We start from the raw sequence: 15,000 nt of genomic DNA on the forward strand, positions 1-15,000 counted from the left end.
CTGGGTTGCTGGTTCGATCCTCGGCTCAGTTGGCATTTCTGTGTTGAGTTTGCATGTTCTCCCTGCGTTTGCGTGGGTTTCCTCCAGGTGCTCCGGTTTCCACCACAGTCCAAAGACATGCGGTACAGGTGAATTGGGTAGGCTAAATTGTAATCCGTAGAGTGTGTGTGAATGAGTGTTTGTGGATGTTTCTCAGAGATGGGTTGCGGCTGGAAGGCCATTCGCTGCGTAAAAAACGTGCTTGATAAGTTGGCGGTTCATTTCGCTGTGGCGACCCCAGATTAATAAAGGGACAATGCCGACAAGAAAATGAATGAAGCTGTGACCCTTTTAGGCTTTGATCCTAATTGTGGCTTTTAGTGACTGTCGCTTTAAATGCAAATGAGATTGTGCTCTTTTTAAAAAAGGGCGGAGCTACAAATGCCTGTGTGTTAGCATAGTGGCAGATTCAAAAACAAGACTAACGTCCTATGCTAATTAGGGAGAGATAGTCACTAGTGGGTTGGGCTTTCCCCCTCTGATGACACGTACAAATGGAGAATGTCAGTCAGCAGATTGTTTTCATCAAGTGTGACTATAAAAGATTGAATTAATACAGTTTTACCATTAGAGGCTGGTTATATTCACACACTGAAGCCACATACTTGTATTTAAACCCCTTATAAAAGGGATTTTTGCATAATAGCTCCCCTTTAACTTCATCTGAGGGTGTTTTTTCAATGATTGGATAACTTGGATTCATCCTGATATGGAAAATATTCCAGTTTTAACATGGTGTCGTGACTTTTTCCTCGCATGACTGTATTTTTCTGAATGTGTTTCTCAGCGAATGTCGACTGTGGTGATGCAGACGCTGGCCTTCATACAGCACTCATCTCCTGTTCCCGGCTCTCAGCTCTTTATCTGTGGAGACCTGAGGCTAAACCAGCGAACTCCTCTTCCTCACAGAGGTTTACACAGTACCTACAACGTAAGTGCATCTGGACCCTCTCAAGCATTGCGCTGTTGCTTTTAAAGCTCATCAGTGGGTGACATCATTTTCACATACAAATGAATCTGGAGAATCAACCGAGGCTGGAAATGATACCTTGATACTGAACTGGTTTGACTCGCACTGCCAGAGTAATGCTAAATGTATCTCAACTGGAAAGCTGTAATTAAAATAAGGAATAAAAATCATCAGGAATGCATCTGCAAGGTGACGGTGTTTATGTGAAGTCATTTTTATTTTGTAATTGCGTTTCCTGTTTCATTGCTAGGTGTCTGTGATTGATGGATCCAGTCCATTTGCGAGTACATATGACCTGACCAACATCATAAGACTCTATCAGCAGAGGAACTGTAAGATCACACACAAATTCATGTTTTAATTTATTGGTCATAGGCATGAAAGTGCAATCTTCAAACTTTGGAGGTTGTAATATTGTATGCAGACCAGGGGCCTCATGTACAGTATAAATGCTGCGTACACACAAAAACTTTGCGTACGGCAGATTTCACGCTCACGTTTAGATTTACTGACAATGAAATGAACATGGGAATGTGCGTTGGTCCACGCCAACTTCATGTCTGGCGTACATGTATTTCTTGTGTGTGTTTGTTTTATTTTCATTGGCGAACCCCTAGAGGCAATCATGTTAAATTGCACACTACAAAGTATCTTTCAGCCATGCAATGGCAGCTGTCAGGTCTACCAGGTATTTAAGGTTTCCATACCATGCTGTTAAACCGCGGTAAAGTTAGTTTAACGTTTGACATTCATTAGACATTCGATTTCAAACCAATTAAATTCTTTGCTCCTGTTATAGTTGAAGCCAAAAATAGGTCAGATAGGCATAAATATGTGCCCTTTATGTTGCACGAGGCTTAATTTCTCGATTTAAAAAAAAATGAACCATACGAATGAATTAAATAATTCAACCATAGGAAATTATACAATAAAACCAGTACCAAAATGTTCAGAAAGACATCCTGCGTATTGCACAAGACTCTGTTTTTGGAATTAGCACTTTATTTATTTTATAATATTTGTAAATATCTTTTAATGTAATTATTGTAAAAGTCAATTAAACTCTGACACCATTTGAGATAAAATAATCAAATCAACTCTAAAATTGAGGCAACTCTCTCCTCAAAGGGTTTTAGTTCAGCATCCCCTGTTCCCATGCCTGTTCGGTACACACTTTGACGGTGTGCCGCTGTTCTCCTCTTAACATGCACCTTTACATGGGACCATTTCTTTTTTAATTCACTCGCAGTGCGATGTTCAGACCCCACTGCGTTAACTGCGTCAGCTAAACTCTCCCACTATATTTTTTTTCTTTTGTTATCATCAGGCGGACAAACTTGCAAATAACCGTTTTCTCCCATCTACCTCCGATAGGAGCACCTCTGGTTGTGAATGTGCGCAATGTTTTAGTATTAATTCAACGCAAGTCTTTGTACATGAGGCCCCTGATGTTGCTTTATGAAAACATCTAGAACAGTAGTTCTCAAACTTTTTTCCTCAAGTACCACCTCAGAAAAAAATTGTCTCTCCAAGTACCACCAAAATGAGCAGTATTGAAATACAATAGCGTAGTAGACCCAGTAAAGCAGCTACACCTCTGCACACTTAAAAAACGTGGTAGATTACCTCAGAAATATAGGCTATATGTCATATATGGCATATTAAATAGATCATTTTTGAAAAAATTTTTAATATGTGTAGCATGTACATGACGTATTTCATTCCTCCGAGTACCACTAGAAGGAGGCATGTGTACCACTAATGGTACACGTACCACAGTTTGAGAACCACTGATCTAGAATGTTCCTGTTTAAAGCACTTTAGTTCAACAGAGATTCCTGTCAAGCAAATGTCATAATGTTTCCTATTTCATGCACTGTGCATTTATGTGACTTATAATATTTTTGCACGTTATCAACCATAAATTGGTGCATTACCAAGAATAGCTATGTATTAATGCAGAAAAGTTGTCACAAATTAATACATTTTTAAATATTGGCCAAATATTGTACCAATATGTGAAGTTTCAGCTTCAAATACCTCACAAATATTGTTTTATAACTCTTTGAAATGGACCCTTTTAGGCTTTGATCCTAATTGTGGGGTTTTTGGTGACTGTCGCTTTAAATTCAGATGAGATTGTGCTCTTTTCTAAAAGAGGGCGGAGCTACAGATGCCTGTGTGTCAGCATAGTGGCAGATTCAAAAACAAGACTGTTGTCCTATTCTAATAAGTGAGAGATGGTCACTAGAGGGCGGGGCTTTCCCCCTCTGATGACATGTACAACGGGAGAATGTCCATCAGAGTGTTTCTGCAGACTGTTTTTATCAGGTGTGATTACAATAAAATTAATGAATAGATTTTTACCATTAGAAGCTGAATATATTCACAGTCTGTTTCCACACAACTACGTTTAAACCCCGTATAATAGTGCTTTTTAGATAATAGGTCCTCTTTAAAAAGTGCAGTAAATTTAGTCAAATTGAAACATGAGACTGTTCACTTGGTGGCGGAGCTTGTTTTTAAGTACGGTTAAAAAATCAATCAGAAGCATTAGCTGTTATGTCTTTTCAGCCAGTGATTTTCAGCTTGTCAACTGTTGGAGAAGCATATTTATTAACTTTTATCAAAACTATATGTGCATTAAACAATTTAATTCCAGCCAATCGGCATCAAGCATTTTAACAGACCAAGGAATAATTGCTTATAAGGCATATTAAGGCATTGCTTATAAGGCAAGTTCATTAGGTACTTAGATTAGATCAGGGCACTATAGAGAGATGGCTTTATGATTAGCTGTGCAGTGCAGTTATTTATGCTGAGAAAGCTTTTATATGCAGAACAAACTGTCCTCTGAAGGAAGCTTAAGGGTTTGCACATCTGAGTGCAACAGATAGATATGCATGCTGCATGTTTATGATAGATCTACAGAGATACAAACTTTTCCATGGTGGTTATCCATTACTCACTGTTCATTTTTCGTTCTTAGTGACGACGCATCTCTCTGGTGTCATTCCCGTGTGGACGGTGGGCAGAGCGGCAAACGCTCCTTTTCAGATCAGCGCACAGATCCACTATCCAGTAGAGATGATTGAATATCCTTTACAAGCTCACTGTGCACAACTTATGAACATTTCATTCAGAATATTTAGAGCCTCATATTTGTCATGCTGCAGAAATATTATATATAGATGCAGGGGTTCATTCTAAGGACAATAACAACGAAAATGTAGTATTCAGAAAATTAAAGGAACACTCCTCTTTTTTTTTAACCATTAACAGAGTTTTACAAATATTTAAACAATTCTGCTGGTCTTTCTATATGGCTGGAGCACTTTTAGCTTAGCATAGTTCATTGAATCAGATTAGACCATTAGCATCTGACTGAAAAATGCCAAAAGTTTCACAAATTTTCTTCTGTATTTTTGGTGCCTTACCAGCAAAGTTCCTTGATTATTACATCAGAAAGAGAGCATAATTCCTTGCCATATTAACTTTTATATATATACAAAATAGGCAAGCTTTAAATAGGCATGGCAAGTTTTTTATTTAAAGCATTCGTAAAGAGTGGCAATTCAAAATGCTTTACATAACCAGAAATAAAAGAGACAAGTATAAATAAAAAAAACCTAATAAAATAAAAGCAGATGAAAACAGTGTAAAGACAGCTTTTCCAAATTCCAAAATACCGGTGTATCATATTTTCTCACTTTACACTGGGACTTTCCCATTCTGGTGATCACCTATTCAATACCTATTAATCTATTGGACGTCTCCAGTTGAAAAGTGAAGCTTCACAGCTATAATTACGTGCCCCCCAATTTCAACTTCCTTCTAGAAGTAGATCGCACAGCCGCCGATTTTAACCCCTTCCCGGGAGTAAATTGCTTTAGCTAGCCAAACATAATAAAAGGTCTTGATCTCAGCCAGCCAAATAGGAAATATATGCAATTTGTTATTTAAAATAATGGAAATCTTTGGTCATTTTTAAACAAGATGCTAACGGTCTAATCTGATTCAATGATCTATGCTAAGCTAAGCTAAAAGTGCTTCCAGAGATCTTCTGAATAGATTAACAAATGGCAAAACCCAACTGTACCTCTAGGTAAGTTGTAAAAAGATCCTGTTTCCAAAAAATGTGGAGCATTTCTTTAAAAGAAACTGAAAGAGAATAGCAGAGGTCACACTAGAGTGACACAGAGGAACACAATTCTTGGAGTCACTGATGCATGATGAGAATATGAGCTAAAAATGTTTTAGAATACTCCATAGAAATAAAACAGCTGGATGAAAATGCCATAATGAGATTTAATTGGCCCTGCCCACTGCAACCCTGTCCTGGGAAACACCCTTATATACTCATTCACATAAACACACACACACTCGTATACTACGACTAATTCAGTTCAATTAATATATTAAATTCACCTATGGTGCATGTCTTTGGACTGTGTGGGATAGCGGAGCACTCGGAGGAAACCCACGCCAATACGGGGAGAACATGCAAACTCGCAGAAACACCAACTCGCCTAGCTGGAATCCAGTGACCTTCTTGCTGTGAGCCACCCAGATTAAATATTAAAATGCACAAAATAAGCCATGGTAAATCTGATATGATTTAAACACACCTATCTCCAAAATGCCTTAATGCACAACAAAAACATCATGTAGGTTTGCCTCTGCTGATCATGTGATCAGATAACTGGATAAAGCAGATGCTCTACCTTAATCACAGCATCTCAAAGGCTGATTTAATCATTCTGTAATGCCTGAGTCAAAGTTTGTCATGAAAATTATTTAGTTAAATGACTTCCAAAGCAGACATCAGGCATCCAAACACAAGATCACATGACAGATGATTATAGTGTGTGGCGTCTGAGGCAGAACTCATTTATTATGGGCGAAACAATTAAACGATTACTTTATCAAGCAATCAAAATATGCAACAGTGTTAAAAATAGTGTTATGAATCATGAGTGTGTATCAGTAGAATGATTTACCCAATAATGATGTCATTTCCTTCTGTTGAGCACAAAGAAGTAAATGTGAAGAATGTGGAGTTCTAACGTACATGGTTGAAAGAACGTCATTCCATTTTGGAATGTCATGAGGGCGAGGAAACTATGACAAAATCAACATTTGAGGGTGAAAGATATATGTGTGTCATAGATAAGACGTCTAATTTTGGAGTCAATTTTTAGATTTAGAGACAAAATGAGTTTTTATATATAGAGAATGCATTTCATATCAAGTCTCAAATGTTTTCAAGGAATATGAGTAAATTAGTAGGGAGATGTTTCTGTAAATATAAAGCAACATACTTATTAAAACGCATTAAACAATGGACCCTTTTCACAAGCCTGACGCATTTAACAGTTTTCAGCATCTTAAACCCTTGAAAGTTTTTAATATTTAGATTTTTTTTTAAATGTATGAACATTTATATGTAATTATGTATGTTTTATATCCTCTTTGCTTCCAAAAACGAATTCCCGATTTTGCGTGTCGTTTTTAATGCAGCGTGTATGGGAATGGACAGTACATTTGACGTTATTCTTTCCTCTGGCTGCCGTCATCAGTCTCACACATTTTCTTTCTTTTCTGAAAGCCTTTATACCATCATCGTGAAGTTTTTCTTTGGTTATTTCAGCAAATAAGATTTAAAAAAAAATATTTTTTGTATTCTCCCGTTCACTGCGCTCTAAGTTTTCCCAACTATGAAGACTTCCGCTACCGAGAAACCCTGAAATGTGAAAAGGGTCTAAAAGTAAACATTCATTTTACTTCGGCATAATCCCTTTATTAATCAGGGGTGGCCACAGCAGAATGAACCGCCAGTTATTCCAGCACATGTTTTACACGGTGGATGCCCTTCCAGCTGCAACCCTGAACTGGGAAACACCACACACACTCATACACTACGGCCAAAGTAGTTAATTCAACTCCCCTATAGCGCATGTGTTTGGACTGTGGGGGAAAACAAAGCACCCGGAGAAAACCCATGCCAACATGGGGAGAACATGCAAACACTGCAGAGAAATGCCAACTGACCCAGCCGGGACTCAAACTAGTGACCTTCTTGCTGTGTGCTAACCACTGAGCCACCTTGTTGCCCATAAGTAAGCATTTTTAACATTTAAATGGTGGTTTAAAGGATATTGACGACGTTAAACATTTTAAAGTGACAGTAAATTAGCGTCTTGGGGTCAAACTGTGGTCCTTCAAGGTCTAGAGAGATTAAAATAACGTTTTTTAGATGTTAGTATTAGTATCTTCAAGGATATCTATGAGCTAGTGTAGTACAAAACAAAGACAAAATTCACATTTAGAAGATCTAAAACTGATATAAACATGTAACGCTTGTAGTTTGTCATTTCCACCTAAATGGATTAATGTTTTTTCCACGTCGCCTCATACTTAAGTTTCTCATCAAATCTTGGCTAATCAAATGCTCTCGAATATTTGACATGCCCCGCCCCTTTCTTGTTTGCTTCTCATTTGATGAGCTTGAGCTCGCCCACTCTCACTGGCAGAGCTGTGATAAAACAAAACGCTGTTGGTTATTTTTTTAAAAAGGGGAGGAGCCACTCTATCCCACCCTCTCTTTGTTTTTCAGTTGAGGTTACGTTAAACATCGAATAAAAAACTGCACATTTCAAAGCACTTCATTGGACTTTTAAAGGGTTAGTTCACTCAAAAATTTGAATTCTGCTATTAATTATTCACCCTCGTCATCTACATCGTCATTCATCTACAGAACACAATTTAAGACATTTTAGATGAAATCAGAGAGCTCCCTCATCCTCCATAGACAGCAAAAGACTCCAGAAAACAACTTTGTCAGAACTGTCCATGTGTATTCAGTGGTTCTAAGACGTTAGTGCACCAAATATGTAAAAACAGCTTTGTTTGTCAGTGTTTTCTCTTTCGCAGGTTTACATTTAATACAGGCAGTTCAATGTATAGCCCTTAGATTCAGCAGCCCAACACACAAGCGCTGTATTACACGTAGTAAACGCACACCCTGACCTAATAAGCAAGAGATTGGTCAACAAAGTCATTTTTATTGTTTTTCTGCCACACTAAAGTGTTCTGGGTGCTTCATATGATTACAGTTGAACTACTGAAGTCACATAGAGTGATTTTTTTTATTTATTGTATTTTTACATGGGCAGCACGGTGGATCAGTGGTTAGCACTGTCGCCTCTCAGCAAGAAGGTCACTGGTTCGAGTCCCGGCTGGGCCAGTTGGCATTTCTACGTGGAGTTTGCATGTTCTCCCCGTCTTGGCATGGGTTTCCTCTGGGTGCTCCGGTTTCTCCCTCAAGTCCAAAGACATGCGCTATAGGTTAATTGGATGAACTAAATTGGTAGTGTTTAGGTATTTCCCAGTACTGGATTGCAGCTGGAAGGGCATCCGCTGTGTATTATATATTGGAATAGTTCGTGGTTCATTCTGCTGTGGCGACCTCTGACATAGAGATTAAGATGAAGGAAAATGAATGGATGAATAAACTCGATATGCATATTTGTATCCGTATCATTCTTGGTTACTAACATCATCCATCTGGTCTACAACTAAATCCTGATACCAGAATATGCTTTCATAAAACGACACTTTGATCTGAAACACATGACAGGAAATTTCAGCATTATTCTTTTCTTTCTTTTTTTTTTTTTTTACAATTTCTCCCTCTCATGAGCTCATGAAGTGATTTTCTGCTGTAAAAGTCGCTTCCTGAATTCTCTACATTCCTCGATTCTCCATTCATGTTTCATTTTATCAGCTGAGATTCAATTTCCTTGACCGTCCTTTTCTACTTATCGGCCGGGCTTCTGGGAAACCATAAAGTTCGCCTGGATCCAGTATGTCAGCGTCCTGCTCATCTTTCTGTGGGTTTTCCAGCACATTCAGACGTTCATCTTTCAAAACCAGGTTTTACCCACCATCACCATACCACCGTTTAAACAGCACAGATCCTGAGACCTCCGGTTTTTGTGTGTGTTTTTACATTAGCTTGCATATACTGTAGAATTATCAGTCATTAAGAGTTGTGCTCCTATTTATAGTTCAGTTTTCAGTACATTGGTATGAAATTCCCAACAGCATGCATGTGTAATCTCCAGTTTTTCCGGTTTCAGGACGTTTCGAGTTCAACCACTTATTGTGCAAGATAATGTTTGCTTTGTGACATTAGTGGGAAAGTGTAGAAATGTATACAACTGGCATAGGCCTAACCTTATTTTTCTATCTTAATTTGCATAAAAAATGACTTGAAAGACCTCATGCTGTCTGATTTCTTTAAACAATCTGCTCATGGTGTATTTAAAACATTTTCTACAAAGGGATTTCAACATGATTGAATATTATCATCAGGAAATGAGTGATTCACTGAACCTTACATTGATATTTATCAAATTATATTCATACACAAACTATATCTATGATTATTTGGCTTTTGCAAGTGGAGGAAGTTGAATATTATAGTATGGCATATTGATTTTGTATTTTGATGATTAATGTTTTCAGGGTGGCACATTGGCTCAGTGGTTAGCATTGTTACCTCACAGCAAGAAGGTCGCTGGTTTGAGTCCCGACCGGGTCAGTTTCTGTGTGGAGTTTGCATGTTCTCCTCGTGTTGGCGTGGGTTTCCTCCGGGTGCTCCAGTTTCCCCCACAGTCCAAACACATGCGCTATAGGTGCATTGAAAATAAACTGGCCCTAGTGTATGAGTGTGTATGGATCTTTCCCAGTTCTGGGTTGCAGCTGGAAGGGCATCCGCTGCGTAAAACATATGCTGGATAAGTTGACGGTTCATTTCGCTGTGGCGACCCCTGATGAATAAAGCGTCTAAGCCAAATGAATGACTGAAGAATAAAATGATCAATTTAATAATTAAAGCTTAAAATTGTATATAAATAAGTCACATTTAAATGTGTCTGTTTAAAAAAGTGTTTTAAGTGTAATTAAAGCAATAAAACAGTGCATTTAAAATCTTTTTTAAATAAATAAATGCTTGTTTAATTTGTTTTAAAATGTAGATAATAAATCCCCTTTAATAAGACAAATTAATAGACATTTAAATGTATGTAATTTGTTTAAAAATGTACTTTAATAAACCAAATAAACAATACTTTAAAGTGATATAATATATATATATATATATATATATATATATATATATATATATATATATATATATATATATATACATATATATATATTTAACAACAATATAATTAATATATCTATTTAAAACAGTTTATTTATTTTATTATTAAGTAAAATAGTATACTTCATTTCAACACTTATTGATCAAATAATAAAAAAACATAAAATTAAATAAATGCATATTTTTAGTTATTTTATTTTTTAAACAATAAAAATACTTATTATTGTACTTTTTATTGTTTGATTAATCAATGTTTTTTTTTTTTTGGAGGGGGGGGGGGGGTCACCTTTAATGGACAGGACAGTAGAGAGTATTGACAGGAAAGTTTGGGAAGCAGAGAGGGGAAGGATTGGCATAGGACCTCGAGGCGGGAATCAAACTCAGGTCGCCTTGAGTACCTGAGTGCATGTGCCACTACAATCAATGTTTTAATTAAACAAATTTGCATTAGTTTTTTTTAATTTACACATTCAAAGATAATTTATTAATAAAACAATGATTTTTGAATTATTATTAAACTTGATAAATTGAGTTTAAAGTATCACTCATGGTCCTCCATATATAAATAAATATATCAATTTATTAATTATATCAATTTAAAACACGCTGATTAATCATCAAATAATAAAAGCAGAGTAATAAAAAAATAAAATGCATAATTTAATTTCACTCACTCATTTTCTTTTTGACTTAGTCCTTTTATTAATTAGGGGAACACAGTGGAATGAACCACCAACTTATCCAGCATATGTTTTACGCAGCGGATGTCCTTCCAGCCACAACCCAACATTGGGAAACACCCATACACTCTTGCATTCACACTCATGCACTACGGCCAAATTACCTTATTCAATTCTCCTATAGCGAATGTGTTTGGATTGTGTGGGAAACCAGAGCACCCAGAGGAAACCCACGCCAACATGGGGAGAACATGCAAACTCTAAGCAGAAATGACAACTGTAAAACATGAAAATGATTTATGAATGTACTTTTGATAGTTAAATTAATCAACATTTATAAAAAATAAATAATTTCAAGAGTTTTTTATGTACACATTTAAAGGTGATTTCTTTATTTTTAAGAAAATGTTTGAATTAATGTATTGATTTGTAAGTGTCACTCGTGTTCCTCTATGGTCATTTGACTAGCTATTTTCTTCCTAAAACTGTATAAATGTCTGTATTTCTGAAACGACAGCTGCTGTATTCTCCATGCTCAGGAAGTTTGGCACAATGGACAGGATGCAGATGCAATGTTTTCCTGTTGCGTTCACCTTTTTTTTTTTTGACAGAATGTGAATATGGGGGTGTGTATTTGTCTTTCAATGACTGTATATTACATTTTAGTGAACACATGAGTGGTACAGCTAGTCTACTTGAGTCAAATGTTGTGCAATGTTTTGTAATATGCAAAATTCTTCTTTAAATACACAGTTGAACCACTTTCACCCACACACACCTTTAAAGAGCTTTGTGTTAATCTAAGCACAAAGTAAAAAAAATCAGAAGAGGCATCTACTCGAGAAAGCTGACAGATCATTTTACATCAAGGTACTTATAATGAGGGCGAAGCTCCGCCCACATGTCAATCACCCCCAGAGGCCACGTCTCCGCTTTTTTCACATCCAGCCAGAAACTTTTTAACCCTGGATACGAACACACCGCAAAGCCGGAGGTAAGACATGCTTTAATGATGTACATCCACTGTAGACACTCTTTGTTAAGTTTGTATGTGCTGTTGAGTATTTTTTTAACTCTTTAAAGTCTGTTTTAGAAGCGAGTGTTCAATGACTTGAGATGATTGTGAACATGGAGTTTCCTCAGTGTCACTGGAAGTCGCATGTGCCAAATATAACACGTTAATATTCTCGTGTAAGTGATGTTAACCGCGTTTAGGCTTGAAAGTCATGGTTCATAGTATTCGTTTGTAAAAGAAACAAACACATCTGATGCGCCAACAAAAGTGTTGCAAACGTCTTTGTTTTTTTTTTGTTTGTTTTGTTTTTGTATTTAATCTCAGCTTCAGTTCCTTCTCTGAGAATTCACGCCTTCGGCATTTCTGAGCATCTCACTGAAAGCCAAAAATCCTTTTGTTGAGTCATATGAAGGTATCCAGTAATGTTGTCTATCTTGTCAGCTCACTCGTTATGGGAATAACGCGCGCGCGCTCAGCCAAATCACCTCAAGATGCACACAAAATGTGTTAATGGACGTGGTAATGTTTCCGGGGAAAGGAGCATTCGGATGAAATAAGTGAAATCTGATCAAATTACAAATGTGTCTCCCATCTGTTTTTCTCCGTCAGGTGTAACGCTCAGATATTAATGAAAATCCAGTCACCATGGTGCTCCAAAACTATTCAAACGCGCGTTCTCGATGCTTGAAAAGTTCTAGAAACGAGCCAAATTTATTTGATTGCACAGAGCCGTTGTGTTATTTGAGAGCAAAGACGTGGAGATTATCCTCTACGACATACCTGCCGTTGTTATGGAGGGTTTGGAGTTTGTTTTAGTCACAGTTTCCATTCACTTTCACTCAGAAAGAAGCCTGAGGCTGAAACTGAGGGAAAGCTGGTTTTATATTAGCACACTCGTTCAGTTTTGAACAGTGACGACTAATGACAGGCTATCTTGTTTATTACTCTGAATATTTTGTCTAAAATCGCATGTAAATATGACTGACAACGTTAGCTCTGTTTAATTGACGGTGAAGAATGCTGTTACGCTACTTTCATATGTCGTTGGCTGCTAATATGATTTCGCTATTTACAATTAGCACTTTTCTGAAATTATATTATTAACCTGGTCTACCAAATGGTTGACCCTATTTTAACTGTTAAAGTGAGTAAAATGATCTAAAAATAATGGTTTACACTACACAGCATTGTTGGTTTAAAAAAAAAATCAAACAAACACAATCCTGTTGCACTACCACACTTGATTTTGCTTTTATTGTAAAAAGCAAGCAAACAAACAAACAAACAAACAAACAAGTAAACATGTTAAATTGGGATCTATTTTATGGCATACTTTAAACAATAAAGATGATTTAGTATTCAAAGATGTTTTATTTTGACTGTTTTTTTTTTTTTATATATAAATTGATTTTACACTTTATACTTTACACACTAACCTAAGCTAAACTTCAACTCTGAAATTTGGCCTTTACTAGAATTATGTTAAATCTACGATGTAAACAGCTCTATATAAATAAACATGAACTGAATATTTTCAGATTTTTTTTATAGTATTATGTAATAATTCTGGTAGTTTTACCATACACTGACATGTCTACCATTTGGTAGAGGTTGATATTTTCAGAAATTATGGGATGTTGAAAAAGAGTGCATTGAGTGTGTTAACTAGCAACATTAGGAGTTAAAAAATAATTTTAAAAAAATCTTGGTGGGACAGTTAAAGGGTTAAGACAAACGTCCAAATGTGTAAATCTAAAACTATATTAACCCCCCATGAGGCTGAAGCATCCGTTACAAAGATGAAATAAAGCACGGAAGTTTTGAAATGATGCTGATAAGACAATATTAGATAAACTGTGCTGGCCTTTTCTGGATGTTTGTTTTGACAACAACGCAAAAACTGAATGCTTGATAAACATTAGTCGTGTTCAAAACTATTTTTCTTGGTTCTGTAAATCAGAGAGAAATTAAAGTAGGCCTATTAGGCTCGTATTTTAATATATCTTTCAATCCTAGTGGGAAACACATTGTTGAATCTTCTCTGTAAAGTTTCACAATCGTATAAATAACATTTTCTGCTAATCTGATGATGCTAAAACGATAGATCACCCAGCAATGAAAATTCTGTCATCTTGTACTCTTTCGAACCTTCTTTTCTTCTTTTGAACACAAAGATGATGTTTTGATGAACGCTAAAAGCTGTAACCGCTGACTTCCAAAGTATTTGTTTTTCCTATGGAAGTCAACAGTTACAGGTTTCAGCTGAAATGTTAAACACCTACAGATTCAGAACCGCTTGACGGAGAGTAAATGCATGTATATTTTTCAGTGAAATGCCTTTTATAACAAGCAGCATTTATAAATGGTCACATTGGTCACCTGGAATTTGTTTCTCCTGATGATTTCTATTTGAGTGTAACTGGTATAACTGATTTTAGCTGGCTTTAACGAATGTTCTCTGGTATTTGGTCATGTTGTATTGTTTCTTGTGGCTAAAGAGCTCTCTGTGAATAGAGGGAACAGATGTCATTGTTAGCTCAACAGGGAAGATTTTTTGTTTGTATAGAGGAGTGTTTATAAAAGCTTTTGTTTTCATTTCTCTTAAATTACTTTTAAACCCATAGCTTTTGCACTGAACCAGTACAGTTCATTTTTGTGTTTTACTTGAATGTTATTGGAAAAAATAGATATTTTTGTTAGTTAATGAATCAACTAATATCAAGTAAAACATCTGTACCAGTATTTGCTCATATTTTTAATGTTCACTTGTTTGTTAGGTCATGTGTGTGATGATACTGACACATGCAATACAACTTTAGATTTTACTAATGCATCTTAATGTAAATTTTAATGTTTAATAAGTGACCATAAATGTAGCCCTGCTAGCATGAGCTTCTCATGGCTCTATAGATTTTATCAGGGTGTCCGTGGCGTCTTAAATGTCTTTTAAAACTAATTTTAAGCAATTAAAGTCTTAAATCTACTGAAATATTGTATTGTAGGTCTTAAATCTTTTTAACAGCTCTTAGTTTCCCCTTGTTCATGTAAAGCTACTCAATCTGTCCAACACCCATACAATCGCCAACAATCCATCTCAATCAAACTTTTCATTTTTAAAAATTAC

At 36.2% G+C, this 15,000-nt stretch overlaps 2 protein-coding genes across 5 annotated transcripts in view; both read left to right on the forward strand.

Annotated features, from left to right (window-relative positions):
- The window catches only part of tmem231 (transmembrane protein 231), a 14,470-nt gene extending 5,180 nt beyond the window's left edge, over nt 1–9,290 (forward strand). Inside the window, 4 exon segments of the mRNA NM_200387.1 lie at nt 827–970; nt 1,260–1,341; nt 3,999–4,104; nt 8,830–9,290. Coding sequence (NP_956681.1) covers nt 827–970; nt 1,260–1,341; nt 3,999–4,104; nt 8,830–8,992 — 495 coding nt within the window. The 3' untranslated portion in view covers nt 8,993–9,290.
- Nucleotides 9,291–11,150: 1,860 nt separating this feature from the next.
- The window catches only part of chst6 (carbohydrate sulfotransferase 6), a 13,708-nt gene continuing 9,858 nt past the window's right edge, over nt 11,151–15,000 (forward strand). The window contains exons 1-2 of one of the 4 annotated variants that reach the window (XM_087310265.1): nt 11,812–11,875; nt 11,955–12,052. The gene's annotated coding sequence lies outside the window, so the exon portion shown is untranslated. The other 3 variants (XM_087310266.1, NM_001130621.2, NM_001430962.1) reach the window with 3 other exon arrangements.

Source organism: Danio rerio, chromosome 25 (genome assembly GCF_052040795.2).
Source record: "Danio rerio strain M-AB ecotype USA chromosome 25, GRCz13ab, whole genome shotgun sequence".
In the NCBI taxonomy this organism is placed as follows: domain Eukaryota; kingdom Metazoa; phylum Chordata; class Actinopteri; order Cypriniformes; family Danionidae; genus Danio; species Danio rerio.